The sequence below is a fragment of the Xiphias gladius genome, chromosome 1 (genome assembly GCF_016859285.1).
Source record: "Xiphias gladius isolate SHS-SW01 ecotype Sanya breed wild chromosome 1, ASM1685928v1, whole genome shotgun sequence".
NCBI lineage: Eukaryota > Metazoa > Chordata > Actinopteri > Istiophoriformes > Xiphiidae > Xiphias > Xiphias gladius.
Window position 1 is genome coordinate 20,265,001 of NC_053400.1, and position 27,579 is coordinate 20,292,579.

Consider the following 27,579-nt stretch of genomic DNA (forward strand, 5'->3'; position numbering starts at 1 on the left):
AAAGAGAGGGGAAAAAAATAGGTATTTTTGTGCATATTTTACCTTTATTAGAGAGCAGACAGTAGAGAATGACGAGCAACAAAAGGTCCCTGGCCAGAATCGAACCAATGACATTAGGGTTAGTGTCTTAAACCCCTAGTCCACCAGGAAGCCCAAACTCATGTGAAGTTATTAATAATATTGATTATTGAGATCAATACTTCCCTTCACTTCTTGGTTTGTGTATTTGTAAATTGTGTATATAGAGTCACTGAGCATGTAGCGCCCTCTTTTGGAGACATGTAGAAATACAGGCTGCATCTGTGTTGGCTTTGTTTCTCTCTTCTTCTTCCATTTATTCAGTACATTTCTCATCCCCAGGACAAGAAGCTCATGAAGGCGTTGTTTGACGTGCTGGCTCACCCGCAGAACTTCTTCAACTATACAGCTCAAGAATCAAGAGAAATGTTCCCTAAATCCTTCATCCGCTTCCTGCGTTCCAAAGTCCTGAGATTCCTTCGCCCTTAAGAAGGGTTCACATCAGGTTTCTTGATTTTTCATGATAAGCTTAGATTAGATACTGGCCACAGTATCTGTTTTTTTCCACCGATCCTTTAAGAGTATTCTGTAGTTATCTGTTGTCACATGGAGTGATACTAAAGTGAACCGCACACTTGATAAAACTGATCCTGAGGGGGAAGCGGACGAGTCAAGCGGGTGAACTTTTAACTGGAGCTTTAAGAGGGAGAAAATGATCAGTGAAGCGGTACAGAGCATAGATCTACAAGGGCATCCTCAGAAATGAATCAGGATCTGTTCCCTTTGTTTGGAAATTTGGAAACATGTTTTGATTAGCAACAGAAGAATTTTAACGACTTTGTACCCTCCTTTAGATTTTACAGTCACCATCTCAGGATTTAAATCCAAACTGCAAGTCTGTGTATTTGATTATTGTTAAATACTGTACATGCCAAAATTATGAGACTTTTGGTAATAACATTGTGATAAAAAACAAATATGGTAGCGAAACAGATATATACTGAATATCAGTGATACTGTATTTAGTTTTAACATAGGCTACTTTCACAGGTAGAGATGAGTTGTTGACAGAAATGAAATGTCAGAAACAAATATAGCACACATGTTTTCTTGGGAAGTTTAGCACTACTAAAGAAGTAGTGGCACCACAAAAGCAATTATTCTGATGAATCTTTTGTACATGATGTAAAAAGTTTTAGGTGAAATGCTAATGTAATGTAGCAACTACATTCATTTTGACAGTATAGCAGCGCTGCAATTGCTGGCAGCCCATGTATTTGATATTCCAAGGTGTCTGAATGAGTGCTACTGTCCTGAAAAAACCTTTTCCCTTTCCAAAAAATGACAGTGGCTTTTAAGCATTCATGAGACATCAGCTGCTTTAGCAAAATGACACCAGTATGCATCATTACATTTTGTATTATGAACTAGCAACCAAAGACAACCGCTCACTCTGCAGATACTCAAGAGAACTGGGAGTGATGTGATTTGAGAAACTGAACGATATAAGGTCAGACTCCTTGAAAAGAAATGAAAAGTCCTGTAAAATAGAACTGACCTATTCACCTGTCTTAGATGATACACGTATGTATATTTTTTATGGTTTTGTACATCTAATATACTGTAAATAAAGATAGGAAACTTATTTTGTGTTATTATTCTCCTACCTCACTTTTATTAAGTTTTTTTTTTGGCACAAACAGAACTTTTTAATGTTTAAGCTGCATTTCATTCACATATTCTCTCTCCCTCTCTCTCTCTCACTCACTCAGTCACTCACTCACACACACACACACACACACACACACACACACACACCATGACTGCTCTATTAGACCAGTTAAAGTTTATATATACTCATCAGCAAGACAGTATTTGGACAGAAACACAATGCGCCATTATATTATCTAGGTATGAAAAGATACATTGACATGAATTGCTGACTGTAACTAAAGATGAGCTACTCATTGTAGATGTACAGGTACAGTGATACAATCTTTTTGTACAACATAGAGGAAGTATTCAGAGCCTTCCCTTACGTTAAAGTAGCAATAATGCAATATAAAAATACTTCATAAAAGTAAGAGTCCTGCATTGAAAATATTACTTAAGTAAAAGTACAGAAGTATTATTAGCAAAAATGTACTTAAAGCATCAAAGTAAGAGTACTCAGTGCAGAAAAACTGACTTTGTGAGTTTTACACTACTATATATTAATGCATATTATTATTGGTGCATTAATGTGTAAGTAGCATTTTAATGTTGTAGCTGGTTGAGGTGGAGCAAATAATTTTCTCATTTAATCTTGTTTTGTCCAATCAACTGTCCAAAACCCAAAAATATTCCCCTAATCTTAACGTTAAGAGAAAGAAAAGTAGCAAATTCTTACATTTAGATGTCGGGGCCATCAAATGTTTGATATTTTTGCTGGAAAAATGATCAAAATAATCAAACTATCTGCTGATTAATTTTCTGTTGTTTAATCGATGAATCAACTAATCATAGCAGCTCTACTAATTTGAGCTATTTTACATACTCTAATGTGCTTTAATCTATAACGGTGCATCATATTTAATAAACTCATATCTTGAATGGAAAATCTTAATCTTTAAAATAACGTGTAACTAAAGCTGTCAGTTACTGCTCTGTTCTATACAAAACAACTCAACAAAATTTTACTTAAGTACAAGTACAGAAGTATTATCAGCAAAATGTATTTGAAATATCGAAAGTAAAAGTACTCATTAGGCAGAATGAAATCTCAGCGTTATATATTGTATATTATATTATTAGATTGTAATTATTGATACATTAACATATGAGCCGCATTTGAATGTTGTAGCTGGTCAGGATGGAGCTAATTTATCAAATGTGTATAAAACTATTTTATTGTTTTACATTAGGCTTATGTTATTGTAAACTGGATATTTTTGAGTTTAAGACTGTTGTTCGGACAAAACAAAACATTTGCAGATGTAACCGTGGACTGAAGAACTGTGATGGACATTATTTTCCTTTTTTTGTTGTTGTTGTTTTTCGCCATAAACTAAACAATCAATAGATTAAACAATATTGAAAAGTTACAGCCAATTTGTCCGAAAACATTGATTGTATTTTATAGTTTAACATGTTTTTTCCCCCCAGCTTTAAATCTTAATCTGAAAAGTAACTGCATCTGTCAGATAAATGTAGTTGAGTAAAAAGTGCAACATTTCCCTCTGAAATGTAGTGAAGTGGAAGTATAAAGTAGGATCAGATGGAGTACAGTACTTGAGTAAATGTACTTAGTTACTTTCCATCACTGCTTATGTATAACAACATGATAAAACTTATTATATATCTTATGTATATTAATCTGTTCTCCCCATTCAACGCTGTGTTATACCACTACAATGAAACAGTTGGTCTCTTGGTGTCCGCGGACCGTAGTTTGGTTATCCGAATGTTTACAATCATGTCGAACCAATGGGTGCGTTCGTTTTCCACTTCAGGTACTCACCCGGTCACCAGCAAGGGCGGAGTGTAGCGCTGCCTGTATGGCCGTTTCTCAGAATTCATTCAAACTAACTGATTAATTGTTGAATGACAGGTTTAAATATAAAGTCAAACCCCAGTCCATCGGCCATAGGTAACGTTATCCAACATTTCGCCGCTCATCTTTATGTCTCTAAGCGAAGATAATCAGCGTGGTCCTGTGCGCGGAACCGACCGCCGTCCCCGGAAACTACAAGTCAGCTGCTAGGAAGCTGAGGGTGTTTATGCCTGAATTAGCTGGATGGCTAACGTCGTTAGTTGTTAGGGTATACCTTACACTGCTGGGGTTGTTTTTATGAAAAAGCCGAACGGCTTTTTCTTTGGAAACTGAAAATCCGTGACAGACTGTGAAGATGAGGACTGTGTTTCTTGTCGAGGCTTTCTCTCTGGCTTGTTTTGTGCTGTTAAGCATAGCGACAGCAAAGGTAAGGCTAATGTTAGCTAGCGTAGCTAGCGTTACATATAGAGAAAATTGTGTTAGTAAACCGAAATGTCTTCTTTGTAAATCTCCCTAAAAGATTAGTTATCTCTCAAGTCTCTCCAGCTAAGCGGAATAATAGCTAAGTTAAACTGACCTTTGACATCCTCGGGACTTTGCTGTGACAAGCAAAAACGTAGCAGGTGTTCTGTAACGCTGCAAATTATATTAGTTATAGCTTATGAAATTCTGAATTTCAACAAAAACTAAACATTGAAGTAATAACTTACTCATGAAAGCAGAATTTATTGAAGGGTTGTCGCATAAGATCGTGTTAATTTAAGCTCGGTGTGTATATTGTGTGGGTTTTGCTAACATTATCTTTAATCAATCAATATTTGATATTGGTGCAATGTCACCTAACACAAAAACGGTGACGTGGATTTGATAGACATGCACAACAAGAGGAAACAGAAGGCAACTGTGGTAAAACATGGTTGACATATCAAAACAAAGGTTATGTACTGCTACCAGTGGTGGAACAAGTACTCAGATATCCTGCTTAAGTAAAAGTAGCAATACCACCGTGTAGAAGTACTCTGTTACAAGCAAAAGTCATGCATTTAAAGGTGTATTTAAGTAAAAGTACAAAAGTACCAACGGTAGAAGTACTCTATAGTGGAGTAGAAATATCAAGTAGCAAAAAATAAAGTAACTACCTCATAATTGTACTTAAGCACAGTCCTAGACTAAACATACTTACCACCATTCACTACTACTGCTACTACTACAACTAACAATAATAATAACAATATAATTGATAATGATGAGAGCAACAAATTTATTTGTACAGCACTTCTTAAAACATGAAGTCAGCAAAGTGCTTCATATGATTTAAAATAAGAGAACACAGCAAAGAGAAGGAAAGGAAGGAAAATAAAATGAAATACATAAAAACATCAACTGAATAGCCAGACTAAACATTTCTATGTGTGATGTAAGTGTGTTGTGTATGTGCAAGTGTTACCAGTGAAATGTGGTATGTGTGATGAGGGAGGAGAAGAAGACGTAAAGGGGGAGAAAAAAAACAAAAAACATACAAACAAAAAAACCCCAAAAAACAAATTTATGACCTATCTGTTACAGAATTCTGAAGACATCCGTTGTAAATGCATCTGCCCACCATACAGAGATATCGAGGGGCAAATCTACAAACAAAATGTTTCTCTCAAAGACTGGTATGTTAATAATGATGTGTCACTACACTCCCCTAAGTGATATGAGCTGTCCATTTCCTCCCTACCACCAGCTTGATAATGTTATGTACTTTTTTTTTTTTTTCAGTAACTGTCTCCATGTAGTTGAACCCATGCCGGTGGATGGAAAAGATGTGGAGGCGTACTGTTTACGTTGTGAGTGTAAATATGAAGAGAGGAGCTCAGGAACCATTAAGGTGAGTTGACACTGAAGTCTGTGCATCAGAGAGTGAGGGATTGTCGATTTCTTTTTACTTGATTTGTCACTTGTATAGATAACAGTTCAAACCCTGAAGATATTCAATTTACAGTGATCATGAAATAGAGAAAAGCAGCCAGTCCTCATATTTTACTCACATGATTAATACATTAGAAAAATTGTTTTTTGATTAATTGTCTGTCGATTAACTAATTGATTAGCTGATTACTTGTCACTTAATTCACTGTGTTTTCTATGTTTGGATTGTATGCATGTTGAATGCCATACTAATCAGTATTCACTTCATATTTATAGTTTACAATCATAATGTACCTCTCCATTCTGGGCCTGCTGCTGCTCTACATGGTCTACCTGACTCTGCTGGAGCCCATGTTGAAGAGGCGTCTGTTTGGACACTCGCAGCTTATTCAAAGCGATGATGATGGTGTTGGGGTATGTGTTCCTCATAATATTACAGCATTGCAGCATTTTTATTTTTCTTTATTCTAAATAACTGTTTTTAATGGGGTTTTCAACGTCGAACAAAAAATTGAAAATAGGAAAAATTATTCCAGGTGAAGAATGCAGATAAAAAACATTAAAAAAAAAAAAAACATTAAAAAATAAAATCAAAATAAATTAATAAAAAAAAAACAACAGACAGACGTGTAAACAGAAATGAAACAAATAATTTTTTTAACAGGGCAAATTAACAAACACGTGAGGAAAACATGGATATATAATGACTTTCCTTTTTACAAATTTTCAAAGCTGTGCCTAAAGGTGCAAAACAGGATCCTTGTTAAATATGTAGAGGTTAGTATTAGTTTGCAATACTTTAATTTATTACAAATTTAGTTCAGATATAGACAACATGAAAAATGTATCAACACAAGATTAATTAAACAATAAAAAAGAAATAATGAAAGTAAAAGAGGGGAAAAAGGTGTGAAAAAGTTTAAATTGATGTCAAAAAGGTCAAATGTGCTTTTATGATTTGCATTCAAACTAGGCTAGTTTGTGTGAAGAGTTAGCATAGTTATTGATGTGGTCTATAAAGGGTGACAGATTTGGTAAAATTTGTCTTCGGACCCTCTCAATGAGAATAAAATTTTTTTCCGAATGCAGGTTACATAACATCTTTCATAAGGGCAGAGCCGGTTGGACCCTGTTTTTGCTTCTAGTTTAATAATATCAATCTATGTGCTAGAAGGGTTACAAATGTTATTATGTTATGTGTTGTTTTCAAATACTTTGACTACATAGTCTGCCATTTTACTTTTTTTTTTTTCTAATATTATGGTGATTATGGTTCTGCCCCACCCTTTTACACAGAAAACATGTTACTCTGAACTCTGTCTTGTCATAAGATTTTTTTATATGTGTATAAATAACCTCCCTTTGCACAAAATGTCACAAGGGATTCACCATTTGTGGGTAAAATTTAACATGGTTATGTGTCCTTGCAGTAATTTTCAAAGCCTTTCCTTTAGGCAGGACTTTCAGTAAATGGATTTGTTGTGCTATAAATACGTCAAATGTCCAAATTACTCGTAAAATACAACACAGGTCATTTCTGAGTTATCATTATTTTAAATCTGAAATGAACATGGAAATGTCAGATGACATCAGTTAATGCTTTTATGGAGTGTTACAGCAGCTAGACCCATCTGAACAGATACTTCAAGTAATAGTGTGTGGTGAGATCTACTCGAAACACAGGGAATTATGTATAGTTTTTAAAAATGCTTTCTCACTCCACATCAGATTTCTATGTTATGGGAGGGCTCATCGGAGAATCCATTAGTGACCACAATCACAGGCAAAAGACTGCAGCAGGGAAGCTCTCAAACAAGTACATGGTGCAGGCAGCTTTTACCATTTTCTGTTAACAGCACACAGTGTACATGCTTTTGGCACTAATATCATTCTGAAACATCATGAAAAAAGTTTCTTTGTTAGGGGACTAAAAGACACCTGGTTAATGCAGCTAGATTTATGCTGGAAACCTGGTTGTTGTAGGAACGTGGGCATGACAAAGACCTGGGCAAGTACAGCTGTGGCAGTAGTGCAGTGGGATGAGATGAGATCTTCTTCATTGGCTACTCTGTCAGTTTCCATAGCTGAAAACTAGTCTGTTTATAACATTTGTGCCAGCAGTAAAGACTTTAAAATGAGAGGGTTCAATGTGACTGATGGCACATTCCAAAATGTGTAATATCACTAGTTTTTGGGTTTTTTCAGAAAATATTGAATTAATATAGATTGTAGATGTGCCAGTACTGGTCCGCAATTGGTGGCGAATAAGAAAGGAAACTAATCACTAACCAGTTTGAAGGAAACTGGAAACTTATTATTTAGTATAAAAAAAGCACTATTAAAGAGTAGTAAACCAATTTGGTCTTCTTCGGTATAACACAGTATTTAGGTTACGTTTAGATATTAAATAAAGGGAAGAACAGACAGCCTTCTCTTGAAGGTAGAGGCTGAACTGCAGCTGCCTCGCTGAACACTCTGTGTTTTCACTGGCAGAGTTCAGGCAAGAGGAAGTGTAACACGAGAGGTTTCTCTTAAAAAATCTTTTTGCTGTATAAAAATGTGACTACGCAGAAGTCAGCACCAGAAGTTTTGCAGTGGTCGGCATGATAATGGCCTGGTAAATAAGTTGTTATTTGTAAATGTGTCCCCTGCTAAAAAATTATGGAATTATCTAATTTATCTCAAAGCCTTTACTCAGAATTTGGAGCTAATATTTGTAGCACAGCACCTTGCTCCTGTACTGTAACTAGGACCAAAACGGAGGGAGAGAGAAATTTGTAAGCAAAACCCAAGACGGAAGTACTGCTGCTACATTAATTACAGAGGAAATGGTGTGTTTGTAATGTTTAGTCGGTCTTTGATATAGAGAGGCTGCCCAACAGATAATTCTCACACAAGAAAATCCACTTTTCCACTCTGTGATCCTCCCAATCCTTAAGTCTTCTGACCAATTTTGTATCGTGTTTTCTCTGATAGTAACTATACTAACAACTTTATTAAATACTATTTTTCAAAAACGAGTTACAAAAAAAACAAAAAAATATAATACCAAGAAAGTTTAAAGACAAAAGTGAAATGAAGCACAACTGAATGAAGTAAAAGTTTAGCCAATTAAGTTAAAAGTATGATAAAAATTGAGAACTCTTTTTAAAGGTGATCATGAAAATCCACTCTCAACACACACTATTGTAGAACTGCCACACTGGGGTTATATATATTCTTCTATTGGATCTTGTAAGTCTTAAAAAGAGTCTTAAAAGATAGACTTAGGATTGCCCTACAGTATGTCTGACCTTTTCAGCTCATCATATTTGTTCCTTTCTGTGTTTTCAGGACCAGCAGCCTTTTGCAAATGCTCACAATGTTCTGTCCCGTTCACACTCTCGACCCAACATGCTGAACAAAGTGGAGCATGCCCAGCAGCGCTGGAGGAGGCAGGTCCAGGAACAGCGGAAGTCCGTGTTCGACCGCCATGTTGTTCTCAGTTAAACTGCCCTGTGAGCACGAGGTACTGGTGGAGCAACAAAAAAAAAAAAAAGAAAACAAAACAAGAAAAAAAAACACTGTGACAGAGCCCTCAATTTATATCACTTTTGTTCTCTCATTTGTGGTTTGTATCTCATCAATTGTGACTGCACAAGAGATTCCTGTGAATTCAGGTGTTTTTTTTTGTTTTTTGTTTTTTGTTTTTCATAATCTTAAATGAATAGTCTTAAATAAAATTTACAGAAGCAGAATTTATTCTCTGCCTGCTGTCTAGTCTGCAAAAGTGCCGAGTCACCACAGAATTTGCAATGAAAACTTTGTTGGTCGAGACTAATAAATGCGAGTTAAAAACAAATCTTTTAGGTGTATAATTTATAACATTCACGAACTCTTTCTGGCCACCGTCAGACGGAGTCTCATCAGTCCAAAGCTGACCAGTCTTTCAATTTCACAGTCCTAACTGGCTTTCAGAGTACAACATCCAGATGTTGGTTGGTGCCACGTATCATGGCTGGATAACTGGCCCCCTGGCTGCAGTAATGGCCTGTTAGCATGTAGCTGGTGGGTATTTTCCACCCAAAAAACTCATGTAACCTGGAACTAATGCTCTCACCACGGGAGAAAGGAACTAGTGTAAAATATACATCTTTCAGCCTTCTTTGAAAATGCATGTTTTATAATAAATCTTTTATAAATGTGTTTTCGATGTTATTCCTACCATTATGTCTAATGTCCGATAACTGGTGTGAGATCCATCATTTAATGCATTACATTAAATTTAATGTTTGAAAGTAGTTTCCCTGAACCTCGTTGAAGAAATCGAAGCAATTTCTTGGTGATTTCATAGTGAACGTAGCTGTGCTATTGATCCTCATCTGTTGAAGACCCTATTGAAATCAGTACCCTCTTCAGCTACCTAAACAAATCTAATCTATAGTCTTTTATTTTGACACTTCTTTGTGCTTGGTCCAATCACGTAATCAAAGTCCCTGCTGTCTTAACAGGCAGCATTGGAATGACAGAGGGGTGTTTTTTCTGAGCTCAAAGAAGTTTATTTTGTGAATAGTTGGGCTGTGTACATACGCAGAGTGGATAAAGAACCATGGTTGGGAGATTTTGAAAGTGTTCTTAACTATTGTATATGTGATAACTTTAACTTTGAAATAAATTTATGTAATATTTGCGATTCTTGCATTTGCACTTCTTCATGCTTTCCAGTAGCTCCAGGCCAAACCAGAAACTTTTCTTTCAGTTGGGAGAACAAAGTGCTTTCAAGTTTGTACAGCTTCATTTGACACAACGATACTTACAGATAGTTTGATGATGCTAAATCAACGTTTGCTGTGAGAAATTATACTCAGATGCAATATAAAATGAATGACATGACCTACTCTCTCTCTCATTGCTGTGTGATGCAAACTGGGCCAGGTGAACTTACGAGGGTGTCCGAGGACAAAAATAGAAAATTTCTACCCTGTCTCATGTTTGCTTTATGTTTGTGATCATTTAAACTTAAGATTGTTTAAGGATATCCACCGTATAAGCAAATACTGACTGTCTTAAAACCGGATTTTGTAACAGGGCCACCCTGTAAGACAGGGCCTCAAGATCTGGTAAAAAATACAGGTGGCCAGCTTAGGGCCCTCGCTATTTCAGTTTTTAACTATTCTTTTATGGTGCATAGAACCAAGCATATTTGTCTTTAATCAATAATTACCACAACTGCCTTGGATGCATGCATTGTTTTTTTTTTTTTTTTTTAAATTCATAAAATGACTTCTAGTGCGCTTATGACTTTGTGGTAGGTCCCTTTTGATTTCTGCTCACTGTGTAGGCAACAGTTTTCTGGAAGAAGTAATCAGTAGGGGCTCGGCTCTGGACTCTCTTCATCATAACAATTTCCTGGGAACTCTCTACAGGCATGTTTATTGTTTGATTTGGGTAAAAGTAACTTAAATAACTCCAGCTACAGCAGTCATGACATGCTACAAGATTTTTCAGCACAGAATATTTTGGACAGAAATCCTCCAGCGACTTTGATTAGCCCAGGAACATCTGGAAACCACTGGCAAAAGTGTGGTTAAACTCGTCAATAAAATCTGCTGAACTAAATCCTAACTACCTGAATTAGCAGGCTGTCTGCAAGTATTTGATAAGCCCAAACTATCATCGTTTCATTTAACTAAGTGATTTCCATACAGCTGCGTCATCGTTTCCTGTGCAGTCCTCTTTTTCCTTTTTTTCCCCCCCTCTCATTGCAGTTATACGGAGGAGACTATTTTTCCGCAGGAAAAAAAAAAAAAAAAATCAGTTTTCAGTTTGCACAGACAGAAAGCGACACAGGCTCTGTTCAAGAATGGATCATTGACCAAGCCCTGCAACAACAAAGGGAGACAGGTAGGCTGTTTGTTTGTAAGCGCTCATTATATAGAAATCTAACGAAATTGTTTGACCTTTTTAAGTAACTTTCAGTATTTACAGCATCTTTTGGTAGTTGTGTTCATGAGAAAAAAAAATTCCCCTCTGTATTTCATAGTCTGTCGTCTCGTTGACATAGTTAACACGAACAGGCTTTGAGTTATTCGCGGACGCCGACTTTGATCGATGCTGGTAAACCGTTTAATCCACTGTTTGGTGATTAGGTGGGAAAGTAGTTCTTCTCAGCCTCAGTTCTGCATTTGCATTAGTTAGCCCACAGGGGGCGCCTCAGCCTTTTGGATTTGAGCCCCGCTGAATAGTCGCTGGCTCTCCCACGTAAATAACCGAGCTCTTGAGACATGGTTCATACGCTCACCTGTGTTTACTTCTTCCTTCACGTCGCGACAAGTTTCATTTCACTTACTTATTCTTTTCTTTTATATATATATATATATATATGTGTGTGTATTTTTCTGAGAAATGTTTCCAACGACTGACTGACTCACTCGCGCCCACGTGCACACGCACCAAACCTCACGCACGCAGACTCCGGAGGCTGAAGCGCTGCGCCATTACGTTACATTCGCCTTCAAGGTTTCCGAGTCGGTAGTCCAGACCCCGATGCTGCGGCTTCCGTGCGGCGAAAAAGCCCCAGTGTGACGAGACAAAGGAATGTCCTCGCGCTAAACTTTTGCTCCCGGCCGCTCGAACCAGCACGGCGCGTTGGGACAAACTGTGGCTGCAGCTACTCAAAAGTATATTTTTAGAAACGGTATCATGGTGTTGCTCGTCTTCGAGTGAAAACATTCCAGTTCACATTATGCTGTGATGAATAAGAGAGTGACCACGTTGGTTAAAAAAAAAAAAACGATCGTCGATTAAAATCAATCAGTTCAATATTCTATCACTCTGTGATCCTTAATAAGTGTTGTTTTTTTAAATCACTCAGTGAATCGGTGATTTGTAATGGTGACAAAGATAGAGAGTTGCCAGTATTAATAAGGAAAAAAAGGACAACTCCATCCTTGCCAACACATATGCGTCAGGTAGTCAGTATTATTTAAGTGTAATTTTCTATGTTAAGTAATGATAGATGGAGGGAGGGATGGATTTGACAGTTTTCTCCATGGTACAGAGACTGCAAAATGGAGTATGCGTGAAAAACAAAACAAAACAAAAGAGACAGTTGAAAACAGGTTTTCAATGTGATGGGGCCTGTAAAGCCTTAAAAATGAAAATACGAATAACAGTTTAGATTCCTGGTTCTTTAACATCAACAGAAGACTGAAATTTTTGCTGAGTGAGAATGTTGTGCAATCAAATATTTAAAAAAATAATAAGGTCAGATGCGCAGTAATAGACACTTGCAGCTTATCCTCCTCAGTTTTAAAGGGAAGACGATGTCTTTACCAGACCAGCTGTGTCTTCCCTTTCAGTGCTGTCTCCCAGGCTGTATCTCAGGCCCATGACCAGGAGTGTTGACTAGACGCGTCAGCCCGACTCAACAACTTAAGAGCTGCCTCAGGTCTGTATCTGGAGCCCGATACGGTGTTTATTACTCCAAATATATATTTTTGAATCAAAAATGGAACAGATAAAATGCTGGTCTCTTCTCAAATGGGTTCAGTATTTCCATACTTCCCTCAACCCCTCGAACTTTTGGGATGTGCAGGAGCTGAAAGAAAAGATCTGAGATGAATCTTTGGAGTGTAGGTGTCGAAAGCCCCAGAGAGCTGTGGAATAATCCTCGTGAAGATCTGAGGATTTGGGATTCACGGTGGATCCTTAACAAACACACACAAGATTTAGTGAGTTTATATGAGAAAATAAACATTTATTCCCTTGTGACTGCAGCTTTAGCAGGTGAATAATCACGACGATGTGAAAAAAAAAATCTGAGACTTCTAGCATCAGAGCTTTGCGGTCAATCCTGAAACTTTAGAAAATAATGTGTATTAAGTTTTTAGAGGCTGGCATGTTTGTAAGAATTTCATGAATGTGTGTGAATACATACTTGGAGCATGTGAATGTTATGTTTGGATTTGAAGTTTGTTTGATGCTCCTTTTGTCATGCAACGAGAGGATGTGGCTTTTAATGAGAAATCCAGATGGCACAGCGATCAATTGAGCAATGAATTCCTCGAGTTTAAGCTCAGGTTACGTTCTGGTGAAACAGGCCACAAAAAGAAGTCAGTTCCTCTGTCTTTTGTGCTGGGACAGTGAGGATTTTCAGTGGTTTCAGGAAGGACGGTCTTTACAAGACCTTGAAAGGTTCTGAGTGGGTCTCTGAAAAAAGCTTCACAGCGGCAGAGCTGTAGGCTTCCTGCTGACTTGATGTCACCAACTGCGAAAACGGATGTCTCGGTTTTGTGACTTCCTCTGTTCCCAAGTCTGTGGGATGATAACACACCCCAAGAGAGTGAGAGGAGTAGGTTTCATGGATGGGCAGCGCTTTAACGTTCGGTGTAAAGATATTACCTGTAGGTAAGGTTCATTCCATATCATGAGGTTTTTGATGGGTTTGTTTGATATAAGTGGAAGCTCTTTTGCTCTTTCCCAATAAAATCCACTGTTAAAAAAAAAAAAAAGTTTGGTGCCGAGCTTGACGCTTCATTTTTGACCTCGGAAACAGCGGGCGACAAAGTCACTTGGGGTCCACCTACTTGCTTGATTACAGGGCAGATACGTTTTGTCAGCTGATACGTTCAGCAGCGACTGAATAAAAAACTAGTTATTTATTTTGTTTATGTCTTATATCTTGCTTTTGTCTTTTATTCTGAAGCACTGTGAAATATGATCTAGAGAGGTGCTACATAAACAAACGTTCCTCCCTTACTTATATTTTACAGTGAACAGACGAATACCTATTAATGGGTACTGACCACTTGACCACTAAGAGGCGTACTATAGAAATCTGGAATTCATGTGGCTTTCTCATCTTGTTGTTGTCCCAGTCTCACTGGTGGAAGGGGTTGGGTGTCTACTGCCAGCTTTTTGCTTTCTTGCACCTGTAGCCACTCAGCAAGCGATGTCATGTGGTCCCTGGAGTACACCTGCACAGCGCTGCAGCAAGATTAGAAGTTAAACCACTGGAGGTCAGCAAAAACAAAATGTTCAGGGAGTCATAGTTAGTCACTCTTTAAGCCAAGTTTTACTACTTTACTACATATCTGCATTTATCTGACAGCTGAAGACCCAGTTACTTTGCAGATAAAGATGTTGCAGTATAAAATATCCGATCAGTATCTTATGTTACAGACAAAAATTTTAAGATTGAACTGCACACTCAGCCAGCTACAACATTAAAAGCGAAGTTTACTCGTAAATGCATCAGTGAAAAAAAATCCAAAAAGATAACATTCATAATAATGCAGTATATCACTGTCAGGGGCAATTCTGCTGTATAAATAGTACTTGAATGAGAGTCCTTTTGCTTACTTAAGGTGTTAACTGCATGATCAGCGTTGGAATGTAAATAAGTGCATTCCCCCCAGTCTTGGGCCTAAGCACACTTATGACGTACTTGTACTTAAGTGTTTCCTTTTTATGCATTACATCATGCTCTACTACATTTCAGAGGGAACTATGGTACTTTTAATTCAACTACATTTATCTGACAACTATACCATTGTTACTCGTCACTTTTCGGAATGAGATTTGCATAAAAATCGTAGCATCATCTTGTAAAAAATATATTATTATATTGTTAAAGAATAAACTACCCAACAGTATGTCACATGGTGTAAAATTAGCCTCACTTTGACCATCTGCCCCATTAAACTGCTGCTGGTATTATAATATAAGGTTAATAGGGGCTGTTCTACTGCATAATGAGTACTTTAATTTCTGATGCTTTGAGTATATTTTGATGATAATACCTACATATTTTTACGTAAGTAAAATTTTAAATACATGACCAGTGATGGAGGATAACTTTTACTCAACATTTACTCAAGTACTGGACTTACCGTAAGTACATTTTAAATTTTTTACTTTGAAGTTCTCAAAGTACAAGTACTTAAAAATATTAATAAATAAAAATACAGTATTACAGAGGGAATCGTTGCACTACTAGTTCTACTGCTTTTATATGAAAACTTGAGTTGCTACTTATTTTTCATATTAAGATTTTACATACAGTACAAACCAAACTCAGAAGTATGTAAACTCATTAAAATTAGCCTCACATTGACTCTGTATTTCATTAAAATGGTGCTTAGATAATGTAATATATAATAATATAACTCTGACAGGGGGCCATTCTACTGTATAATGAGTTTTTCTTACGTTTTGCTTATAATGCTTAAGTACTATTACTTAAGTAAGATTCTAATGCGTGACTTATCAGGGGAGTTTTACACAGTAGTAATACAACATTTAGTTGAGCAGAGGATCTGAATACATCTCCCACCACTGGAGATTTTTGAAAGTAAAGAACTTTCATCCTGACAGAATACGCAGGAAAAATAACACAGAGACAAAAGAATAGAAGGCAAGTCTTAAAAAAAATCAGATAAAATAATAACAAGCACAAAGAGCAGCACGTGTATAAAAGCATCTCATTACATATTTAAATGTAGTCAAAGAGTGGACACTTTTAGAAAAGCAGGTATTGGAATGTTTTTCTACCACTAATGAGATGCTTTAACTATATAATAATAATGTCACCAAAAGTATTTGTACGTGTTGATAACACTGACAGCGTCTACATGCACTGCACTATGGGCTGCTTGGTAGTGGTGGAAGAAGTAGTCCACTCAGATCTTTTACTTGAGTAAAAGTGCCAATAAACAAGTGTAGAAATACTAGCAAATACAAGCAAAAGCAGAAGCACAAAAGTATTAGCATTAAAATATACGCAAAGTACCAAAAGTAAAATAACTCATTATGCAGAATGACCCATTTCAGAATAGTATTTACTATATAATTGGTGATTATGCAATATGATTATTTTCTTTACCAGTTTATCTACTGATTATTTTCCTGATAACTGATTATTCACACCGACTCTAAAATGCCAGGAAATGGTGAAAAATGCCCGCTGGAGCTTTCCACGGCCCAAGATGACGTCCTCAGATGTCTCGGTGCGTCAGAACCAACAGCCCCCAACCCAGAGACATTCAGTCCTACTGACATGTGTGACAAAGACGAACATCCGATCCCCACATTTGAGAAGCCGGAGAGGGCAAATGCCTGGCATTTCTTTTCCCTTAGAAAATGACTTAAACGATTATTCGACTATCATAATAGTTGAAAATTAATTTCCTGTCCATTGACCAGTTGATCAATCGCTAAATCGTTGCAGATCTTCATTCACGTGTAAGAAGCACTTCAGTGTTACAGCTGGTGGAGGTGGAGCTGATTTTGTTTATTTATTTATTTATTTATTTATTTTTGCTACTTTATATACTGCTGCGTAGCTTAATCTATAATAGTACGTCAGAATTTATTTGCCGAATATGTTTTGTATTAGCAAAGTAAATCTGCAAAGTAAATGTAAGCTGTTAGATAAATGTAGTGCGGGAACATTTCCCTCTGAAATGTAGTGAGGTAGAAGTATGAAGTGGCACGGAATGGAATCAGTCAAGTGAACTTACAAGTACCCCAAATCCCTACTCGAGTAAATGTACTTAGTTACACTCCATCGGCCGCTGCGCGGTCACACATTCATCTCTGCCAAATGAAAGCCATCTTTGTGTGGGTGAAATGTTTTCCCCAAAGAAGCGGCGGAGGCTTTTCAGCGCGACAATGTGTTGCAGCGCTGGCGAACATGGTCTCTTCCCATCTGCAGCAGCGCCCTCGACTCGTGAATATTCATCCGCACTCCTCGGTCCCATCGTGACAATAAACAAGGGGAGAGAGGCTGAATGCCTGGCTGGGGGGGGGGGGGCAAATCCCGAGAAAAGTGGCGGGGGTGGGGGGCAAGCAACCAGTTTCCATGGCAACAAGTCCTGCCTTCCACTCTGGAGCAGTCTGTGAAAGGGGAGGCAGGAAGGTTTTTTTCTTCTTCTTCTTCTTCTTCTTCTTCTCCCCTTTTTTTTTTTTTTTTTTTTTTTTTTTTGTTTGTCGGTTTTCGTTGGAAAGACATGAGTCGGAGTTTATTGAGAAGGGCAGGTATCCGGCAAAACCAGCCAAAGTTTTTCATGGCGTAGACTGAACGGGATTTGTGCGTGGCAAAGGGATTATAATCTGAAAATGTCAACAGCCATGGATGTGAGGAGAAACCCGGAGGTAAAAGCCGCCTGCTTTTTGAACCGTTATTGACGAGCTACAGCAGGAAGGTTAAACTTTTAGTTAGCGGTGCGAAAAAAAAAAAAAAACACCGAAACCAAGGGTCCGGAGCAAAACCCCTCAAAGCTGTGTAATGGTGGTGTAAAAAAAAAAAAAAAAGGTTGCAAGGTGCGTTTAAATGTAGTAATCTCCATGTGACCATATTTGGTCATCGACATGTTAAACGATGAAGTGCAGTAAGCAGGCTAAAACACCAGACTGTGTGAAAGTGTGTGTGTGTGTGTGTGTGTGTGTGTGTGTGTGTGTTTAGCTGACCCTTTGAATGAAGAAAAATGTCCCAGCGGGTACAGGCAGCTACTCTTTGGATTGTGATTAGACCAAGTTATTATCGCTTAAACATCCAAAAAGTCAAACAAGCAGATAAGTCGAAACAGAGCAGGACTGTAGATCAGATCACTGAACTGAACTCACTGTGTACTTGCCCTGTTGTAGTCTTGACCTTTGTTTTGTTTTGGCTGATAAAACCCAAAGGAAACAACATGTGTGCATCTGTGTATTGTGTATGTTTATACAGATTTTTATACAAGATTAATCACATGCCGTTTTATTTGGTAATGCTGTATGTGCTGTGCTGTATATGGCATACAGTACATACACGTACATACATAAGAAGTATTAAGATCCTTTACTTCGGTAAAAGAACTAATACCACACTGTTAAAGTAAGCCACGGAAAGTAAAAGTCCTGCATTGAAAATGTTACTTAAGTAAAAGTGTGAATGTATAATCAGGAAAATGTACTTTAAGTATTAGAAGAAAGTGTACCTAATAAATAAGAAGGACAGCTGTGACTGTTTATACTATTATATATTATACCATTAGATTATAATTATGCATTCATTAATGTGTAAGCAGATTTTTATTTTTGTGGTCGGTTGAGGTGGAACTAATTTTTAACAATTTTATAGACGATGGACTAATGTCCTGATCTTTTTCTTGATTATTTGAGTCCATTGAACGTTAGGTTTGTAAAATTTCAGAGAATAGTGACACCTTCATACTTCTTGTTGTGTCCAACCAACAGTACAGACCTCAAAAATAAAGGAAAAGCAGAAAACTCTCACATTTGACAGGTTGGAGGCATAAGCTGTTTTTTTGCATGAGAAATGACTTCAGCCATTAACAAAATAGTTGATGCCTAATCCCTTTACCTTTACTTGGATTTATTGTTAGATACTATAGATGAATCAATAACAAAACGTCATATTTTATAGTGTTTGTACATAATTTTCTTCTTGAACTTTATGGATCTTATTTTTATTTAAAGCTTTGTAGCAGATTTACATTAAATGTGGTTCAAATTAAGGCCACGTGCGAAGCAACAAGTAGAGCAGTTGCAGATCCAGGAATTTTTTTAATGATTTTCTAACACTGAATGTACTGATGTACATTTTTTTTTAACATTTTCTCAACTTTCATGTTCAAGTTCATGCATCACACGATTGTCTGTTGCCATGTGGATTTTGATGCAGATCTGGGTCCATATGCAGATTTAAAAATTCTAAACACGTCCAATTATTAAGGTAATAAGACATTACTACTACACCTTATTCCACCTTTAGAACAACACTGGCAAAACCATGCTCTCGCTGAGTACTTTGTAGGAACCTTTGTGTCTACCACCAACGTTTATATGAGTTCTTAAAAGATTACAGCTTAAACCCTTAAGATCTTATGTTATTCAGTATAATGCAAACCCTATGGCTGTGACTGGTTTCATCTGCCTCTCTTTTTTCCCTAAATGGATCTATTATGCAGATCATACAATGACTCTCCCCTCTCACTGGATGTGACTGTCAATGTAAAGCTCTGTTCTCCCTTCAGTTTAACGGGACTAAGCCTGGCCTATCCCCAGCCACTTTTAAGGGGACTGTTGTTCACTCAGCATCCCAGTAGAAGTTCTCTTTGTCTTTCTATCCATCCATGATTTACTTTGCTGATACTGGTACTTATACATAGCTCGGAGTCTCTGCGAGTGAAGGTATGATACCATTAGACACAGAGCAGCTCTGAATGAACAGTTCTGTTCAACATCTTGCTGAAGGGAACCTCAGCCACAGGTCTTTTAGACTGGAGGGAGTACTTTGGTAACATATGTCTTTAGCAGATTTCCCAGTGTGGGATCTTATCCAATTTTGTTCAGATCACGAGACCTTCTCCCGTAACTGTACCCCAAAGCTTTACAAAAGATATCAACCACTGAGAGAATGCTTCCTTTGATACCAAGAAAATCTGCTTCCATGTCTTATTGCCTCTTATGGAAGGGTTTGAGCTGATGTGCAAGTGCATATTCACGCATTTGGTCCACTTAAAAGGATATGATGCCAGTGCCTGGCTGTATTCTGCGGCGGTATTGTAGCATGTTTCAGTTTTCACATTAACATGGCATAAAATCCCACACCTGATTCCACACCTGTTCTTCCGTTCCAGAGCAGCACTCTTAGGTGAGCAGGCAGAATACAGAATAGTACAGACTGGTTATAAGGAGCTTACATTTGACTATGATTATAACAAGACTATTGGTCTCTATCCCAGAAACGCTGGAGACTGTTTTCAGTGTTATAATGAACAGAGCAGACTTAGAGTCAAGCAAGTGGGGTTCGAGTGGGATTTGTGGGAGTGGTATTCACGGGAGCCAAGGAGCTACCTTGGCATTTCTTGAAGGTTTGCTGTCAAGTAATAATAAGTAGGCAGCTATGGTATAATTGAACCTCTGTGTGTAGCATTATAAACAACTTATAATCTCCCCATGCATTGTGTATTTAGGGATTTTATGGGATCTGCATGATATGGAGAATGATTTTGCAGACCAAGTCACCATAACATGACATCACCATGTCAACATTGACATTTCACAACATGTTCTGCCTTCATTCATTTAGGATGTTGGTTAATCTAAAATTGCATGCTCAGACACAAAAAGTTCAGCATCAGCTTTGATGTCTGTGTGAACCGTTTGGCTCTTGAACGCCTGTTAGAACCTGCCGATTTTCAGAATAAATGGTGCATGCCTTTTCTTAAAGCTTGTGATTTGTAAAGCAGTTTCATAAAGTAGACAGCCTAACCTATAATAAATTAGTAGTGGCTTTGCCATGGAGCACACTCTTCACAATGCCATTAATTACAGCACACCTTGACTTGCATGCACAATTTCCAGATAACTTTTATCCAAACAGCTGAAGCTATTTCTTAATCTAAGGTTGTCATCAGACAGACGATGGTATCACCTATGAGATCATCTCCAGTTATCTCAATTCATTTACCGCACACTCATGTTAAGAGTAGTAATGCTAATGCGAGCACTGGAAGCCAGATGACAGTCTAAAGTGAGTTTCTATTAATTTGTTTTTCTTAGCATTTTGAATTTGTGCAAATCTCATTGTCAAAATAGGCAATTTGACCCGTGCACTGTAACTGTCCCACAAACAGCTAATAAAAATACTTTCTGCTCTGCCTCCTCTAGGTTTAAATTGACTTTACCCAACCACAGTAAAACGATTTGATGGTTAGGGAAAGATCACCTTTATGGTCAAAAGGTACAAATCTCAAATGTTGGTTAGATTTTATGATTTTATTTTATGAAGTGGAGAAGTGTATGTGTTGATAAAGAGAGGCTGAGAAACACATTGGTTTTGTTTGTTTTTTTGTTTTTTTTGCAGATTACTAGAAAAATCACATTTTTAGATTGAACTATTCCATTTAATGACAAAATATCCAGTCTTCCAGCTTAAAATTTTTAACCTGCTTGTAGCTGGTATTCATTGACAAACGTGCCGATAGTAGAGAACATAAGCAAAAATAGGTGATGCACAGCTGATCTTTATTTTTGTTGACTTAGTGAAACACACACAGAGGCAAACAAGAATACATCTTATCTACTTCTTAAAGACTTTTGTGTCAGAAGTCAGCTCTGTGACACAAATTCTAGCCCCCCTGCTGCAGCTTAGATGGATGTAAGCCTGTTTTCCACATGCCTGCCTCTGCAGCTGTGCATGCTCATATCTAGGTTACACAGAAGGGTTTTTTCTCTTTTCCGCAAGGAGAAAATATGCCATGATTACTCTGGGAAAAAAAAGCTGAAAAGGCTAAAAAAGGAGATAAAAAAGATTCCAAGAACTGGTTCCACCTGGTCAATTGAGGTATATAGTGGCAGCATGGCATACCTTGTGGTAAAATATGGGGCTAATTAAACAGGTATGGCTATGTGTAACTGCCATTAGCGTCAACCTTGGTGGTTTTCTTTTACATATAGATACATAGAGGCTGCCAGAGCCTTAAATTGCCTTCCAGAGAGTCAGATTATAACAGAATATGTACATATATCCACAATATACTAGAGTCTTTCTGTTTCATATGGGATTTTTTGCTTTTCCACCCTGTTTGGCCTGCAGTACAAGGTTGTATGTATGCACACCTCACATGCACAGCTCATATGTGTGTTGTACATTTTTTTATATTGGCTATATTATCCTGGGTTGACTATCAAGAGCTGGATTCCCCTCTACCAGGATATTTATGCAACTCAATTCCCACACTGCTCTACTGACATGATCCGACTCAACAACCTCAAGTCTCTTTTTGTCCATCGGGACAAAACCGGTCTTTCTGCAGATATTGAAATGATGGCGTGGATCAGTGTGTGTGGGCTCATGCACTCATGTCTGCCATTGAGTTTTGACGTGTGGAAAGAGTTGAGAATTTGCAGAGATTTTCACTCCTTCCTTTCCCCATTGCTTCTTGGCTGCCCATAAACTCTGCTGTAGTTTTAAAAACCTTGAAGTCAGGTTGCTAAACAGCAGAAATAGGGGACCATGCCAGCCAGAAAAGCTGAGTAGCAAGAGACAGAAGAAGACATTATCAGCTTCTGTTTTTGGAAGCTGTTGTGGCTGCTACTGCATGTTTTGGGATTAACAAAGATCTTTAAGTGAACCCAGTCACAGGTTAATGAGCATTTGTCCATCATGACGTAACAAAATTGTTACATAAAATTGTGCTGAGCTCTCACAGACTGAACATCAAGTGCCGGGTGCTGAGAAAGTGCATATTTCTGTGTAGTCTTTGTTGAATGGGAAAGAAGCGTTTGGCATCAAGGCCAGGTGTCCCTGACCCTCTCCTGTGTTTTCTTTCACCCTGTGAAAACATTCTTAAATATTTTAAATGCAGCCGCAGTCTGATGGATAGGGCAAATATTAGTACATTCCTGCATGTAGTGGAGAGAACTGTGTATCAGATGATCTGTCAAATATGACAGGACCAAGGACGTGTGGACTCTATTTTGAAAGATATTTTACCTAATTGAATCACCTCGCTTTCAGACACACACACACACACACACACACATGCACAGCTGATAAAAGACTTACTTTTTAACCACATGTCCCTTTCAAGGATGTATTGAACACAAAGGGCTCTTTTATTCCAGCCCAAATAGTCTAATGGAGACACTGTTGTGCTCCCATTTCATGAATATGCTCTTGTTGCTGAAGAAAATATGAGTCATTAGTATGCCTCTCATGTAATCAATTATTACTTCTGGACATGAACATGACAAAATCAGGAAAAGCCCTGAAATGGCTAAGCTAGGTCATAAACATGATGCTGTTGAATGTCTTAAAATGATAGTTTGTTTGTTGGGATTTGTTTTAAAGTCAGAGCCAAAGAGGGGCAAACCTTTTTCCTCTCTCTGTCTTGAGTTTGAAGTAATGGAAGTAACTTCTAGAAGTGTAGGGATTTATATTATCCTGTCAAGATTTGATGACATGCATCAAGACGCCACCAGTGTGTGTGCGGGCCTACTTAGACAAACAATGGGTGCTGGTGTTCTGACATGAGTCATATGCTGCCAGTGTGTGTCGCCCCTTACTTTATCTTCGCTCACTTCACATGTTACCTGACCTGGATGCTCGGTGAGATTTTCAATGCAGGCCATCAACGAGGTCAAACAACTTTATAAATGCAACGTTTCACTGTGTCGTATTTCCTAATTAGAAATCTACATACTTAAAGCTGTTCTAATCAATACTTTATATTAACAATAGATGAAATGGTTAAGTGTAATGTAAAAGAGGTTCCTCATAGTGATGAATTCACAGAGAATCATCATGTGACTCTGCAGTTTCCCTCCGCTCTAGTGAGCTTTTTAATGTCTAAGCTTATTTTTTAAGGTTTTATTGCCCAGCTTTACTGTTTTGATTCATTTCCACTGTTGTCATCAGTGATGTTTCCAGCTGCAGCTGTTTTCATGGGAAAACCCATGAAACCCATGTACACTACCTTCTCAGCACGAAACAGGAGGCAGACACAGTTAGCGACTAGTTTGTGAACATAGTAGAGCCAAAGAGCCAGATATTTCTCTCAGGAGTTGGTAAAGACCAAAAACAGAGGTAAAAGGAGGATGAATATCTGACTCATATTTTTCAGGTGACCTGAAACACAACTCCAAATGACTGCTAATGTTCCTCTGTATCCATATCAGCTTTACCAGTATCTACTGAAGAACTTTACTTTGTGCAAGCTTTCCGCACACTAATTTCTTGAAGCACACCCCCTCCAGCCAAAGTGAGCCCTCATACATTAAGGTCTTTTCGTGCCCTGCATCATTCTGTGAAACACCAAACATTTCAACACCAATCACTGTCAAGTGTGTCATCATTACTGAAGGAATGCCTCCCATCAGCATGAAGCTGTTGACTTCTCACTGCTGACCATTAGCTTGCCTTTGGTTGAGACATCTGGTTGAATGCACTTTAAAGGTACTCTGGAGCTTTCTTAGAAGTGGTTGTTTACAGCCAGTGATTTTGTGTAGGGAGATAGTATCAGACCTCAGGAAGTCAGTTGGCTAACGCCTTGGTGTTTACACTGTAAAGTCCATCTTGGGCCTCTGTGACCCATTTCTGGTAATTGTAACTTTCTCAGACCAAATAATGAAAATGGCGACTTTAAATAAATAAACATTATTTTTGACTTAATATAACTAAGGTGTATAGAGCTGACTTAATTTAAAATGTTAAGTTTAATTTTTTTCTCCGCTCCTGAAAGCTGATTTTTCTCATTTTTTTCTCTAATCTTGATAATATTTTTCAAAGCTGCCAGTGTGACTGAGTTTTATGTAAGCAGAATCTTTTCATTTGGTTTAATTTAGAGCAATATGAAAGATTGTGTTCCTCAAGTTCTGCCTCCTTTTTTTTCTCAATTTCAGTTTTATTTTAGCTTTCCAGAATGATTTGGGATATTATGGCTAATTTATATAGCTAGTTTTTTGTTCATTTTTGTAATCCAAAAAGCATGTCTTCACAGAACAATCCTTAGTGTAATATTCTTTGCCACAAATGTGGCTAACGCTCTCTGATTTGTAGAAATCATATGAGAATGACAAATTTTGAAAAAAAAAAGGCACGTTGCTTGATGGGTAGCCCTCGTTCTGAGTCACCCACATATTTCTTGATTCACTGTTACATTACAGTGTTACAGTATGTCGATAGACTTTTTTGTTTGAATTCCATTGTAGAGTCCTTCAGCTCTGTGTGTGTCACAATGAATATAGGGTCCTAGCTTCCCTGTCCTATTTTGTACCATAATTCAATTAAAATATACTTTTGATTGTAATGTTTTTCATTTTCCTCTAGAACTCTGAAACACAGAATGACAACAGGAGATTAGTGTTGTAAGCAGGACAGGACAACATCAGCCTTTGTGTTTGATGAAAATAATGATGCATGCCCCGTCCTCTTAGCGTAGTCCAGAGTTACAGGAAATAGCTGACAGCAGGAATGCTCTCTCTCTCTCCTCATCTGTCTCTATAGGACACAGCTCCACCACTGGTTGGCTTGCTTCTTCATACAACAACTTCCTGTAAACAAGTCATGCTGCCAAACACCCTCCCATCCTCCACCTCTGATCTCTTGGGATCTTCATTTGACCTCCTTATGCACCAGAACAATCACTTTGTTTTTTCTCAAAAGGGTCAATGCAGCATTTCAAAAGTGATTTTTCAGGGGCAGTTTGAAGGGAGCGTTTAACTGACTGATGGTCTAATTTGAGATTGAGTCCAGGAAATGTTTATTATAAGGAAGATGTCTTAATGGTTTTTTCTGCTGTTAGGACTTTTCATAGTCCTAACAATAGTCATGTTAAATGAAGATAACCCAATAAATCGGCTGGGCTGATATATCACCCGATATTAGGTTATTGAATGGGCTGATTAGTAAAAAGAAATTAATGTACAGAAATGCCAAAGATATTGTATGATTGTGGTAATTTAGAAGCAATGTCTTCATTACATAGTTTGTCCACCAAAGAGCACTGACTACGAAGTTGGACAATTAGTATATCGTGAACACAATTTTAAAAAAGGAAGTTTCCTAATGTTGTGCCTTTATGAAAAAAAAGACAATTGGGTGACGTATTGCTATCCAATTTTTTGAACTCTCAAATATCAGCATCAGCCTCAAAAATGCAATAACAGTCAAGCAATGCTAAATATCATTAGGAATGAGTGAGCAAATGTGTTTTGTTGTGATTTGTTTGAACTGGCTCTTCAAGGAGACAATTACCAGTATTTTACCCACTACTGCTTTTGGACTGTGTAAGAGCCCTCCCCTACAGTTAACTGAGTGTCTGCAGCCTCTAATTTATACTGAAGTGCAATAGCAGACACAAGATGATCCACTTTGGTTGCCTTGATTAAAACATGCACAATAAACACTTGGTAGCCTCCAAATAAATACACAAACCTCTGGGCCTCTGCACACATCAAACTTCTCAGTTATGTATTCTCTTGGTTTATGTTTTACAGAACCATCAATGGGGTAACAGCCACATGAATAATGGCTTTCTATCCAAAATTCCTTTCTGGCTATGATCCATATGTGGATTAGGACCTTGTTTAAATATTGTGCGTTTAGCTGTTTCTGTTCGAGTAATGTAGTTCGGTGTTGTTTGATGTGAAAATAGACATGTTTTAAGTGAATATCTTTGTCTGAGGCACCAGAGTTTTTCTGGCACAACACTGTCTACATGCTGTGTTAGTTATGCCACTTACGTCTGGTTTGTTGAATGTCATCTGCAATGTTTACACTGGAGATTCAACACGGCAGATGTGGTGAAATGGGGTAATCTATTGGATTTCTTTATTAGCTTGCTTTATGAAATGTTGTCAAGTCAAATGGTTGCACCTTATACTCATGTTAATCTGTGATTTGGAAAAAACCCTCTTATAATCCTATTGTTATTGTAATAACCTATGTTTGCCTGTGGATACCAAAAATATGCATAGTCAGACCTACATTAAACCAAAGCGGCCATGTTGGCTAACATGAGTTGACCCATTCATACTGATGGCACTCCCAGTTTTGTCCTGGTCCTGGCTGTGGTCTTAGAAGAGTGTCGGTCATCAGTTTTTTTGATGGGCCACTGGCTTAAAGTCATCACAATATTGGATCTGTTGTTTCTCTACAAGCTCTAACTCAATGGAATATATTAGAGTAATTGCCTAATAATGCTAACTGAAAAACCCAGACAGCTTTACTTTTGTCTCTGTTTGCTGAAATGCATGGCGTAGTGCAGCTTTTCAAATGTTTCACATTCTTGTGTTTGTCCATCAGGTGAGTGGGCGGTTTGCAGACAAACATGACTGCCAACAAGAGTTCGAAGGCTGTGCCCCGTGCAGGAGGGGGTAAAACTCCCCGTGAAGTCCCCGACAGGTCAGTGACATCTGGGACAGGGGTGGGTTGGTTAAGGTGCATTTCCAGTCGTATCACATGGTTTCAGAGTATCCAGAGTATCTGGCTGGATTTTTGGTTCTTTCAATTTGAAACAAGTGCTGTACTTTCGACCATGTCTTCCCATCAGTGATCAGTCTGGGGGAGTTTTTCTCTTTTTTTAAATCACGGAAAAGACCGACCAGTGATTGTCATTTGTGAT

The 27,579-nt window shown here is 37.8% G+C and overlaps 3 protein-coding genes across 11 annotated transcripts in view; all 3 read left to right on the forward strand.

Moving 5' to 3' along the window:
• The window catches only part of scube2 (signal peptide, CUB domain, EGF-like 2), a 21,033-nt gene extending 19,393 nt beyond the window's left edge, over nt 1-1,640 (forward strand). For all 6 annotated transcript variants that reach the window (XM_040125791.1, XM_040125809.1, XM_040125817.1 and 3 more), the window contains one exon: nt 361-1,640. In XM_040125791.1, coding sequence (XP_039981725.1) covers nt 361-507 — 147 coding nt within the window. In that variant the 3' untranslated portion in view covers nt 508-1,640. The remainder of the gene's footprint in view (nt 1-360) is intronic.
• A 2,001-nt stretch (nt 1,641-3,641) lies between these two features.
• On the forward strand, nt 3,642-9,025 carry tmem9b (TMEM9 domain family, member B). Its single transcript, XM_040125844.1, has 5 exons — nt 3,642-3,977; nt 5,117-5,208; nt 5,315-5,423; nt 5,741-5,878; nt 8,798-9,025. Exons 1-5 carry the CDS (start codon nt 3,906-3,908, stop codon nt 8,951-8,953), a joined length of 567 nt encoding a protein of 188 aa, XP_039981778.1. The 5' UTR covers nt 3,642-3,905; the 3' UTR covers nt 8,954-9,025.
• Nucleotides 9,026-11,273: 2,248 nt separating this feature from the next.
• Nucleotides 11,274-27,579, forward strand: part of dennd2b (DENN domain containing 2B) — a 50,824-nt gene continuing 34,518 nt past the window's right edge. For 2 of the 4 annotated variants that reach the window (XM_040128642.1, XM_040128668.1), the window contains exons 1-2: nt 17,443-17,599; nt 27,261-27,359. In XM_040128642.1, the coding sequence (XP_039984576.1) occupies nt 27,286-27,359 (74 nt within the window). In that variant the 5' untranslated portion in view covers nt 17,443-17,599; nt 27,261-27,285. Of the gene's footprint in view, nt 11,348-12,804; nt 12,894-17,442; nt 17,600-27,260; nt 27,360-27,579 lie in introns of those variants that run through there. The other 2 variants (XM_040128660.1, XM_040128652.1) reach the window with 2 other exon arrangements.

Excerpts from the sequence above, each read along its gene's own strand:
- tmem9b (XM_040125844.1), top strand. The coding sequence starts at position 3,906 with ATGAGGACTGTGTTTCTTGTCGAGGCTTTCTCTCTGGCTTGTTTTGTG. Across the intron at positions 3,978-5,116 it reads TAAGCATAGCGACAGCAAAG|AATTCTGAAGACATCCGTTG; the intron begins GTAAGGCTAATG and ends TATCTGTTACAG. Across the intron at positions 5,879-8,797 it reads GCGATGATGATGGTGTTGGG|GACCAGCAGCCTTTTGCAAA; the intron begins GTATGTGTTCCT and ends CTGTGTTTTCAG.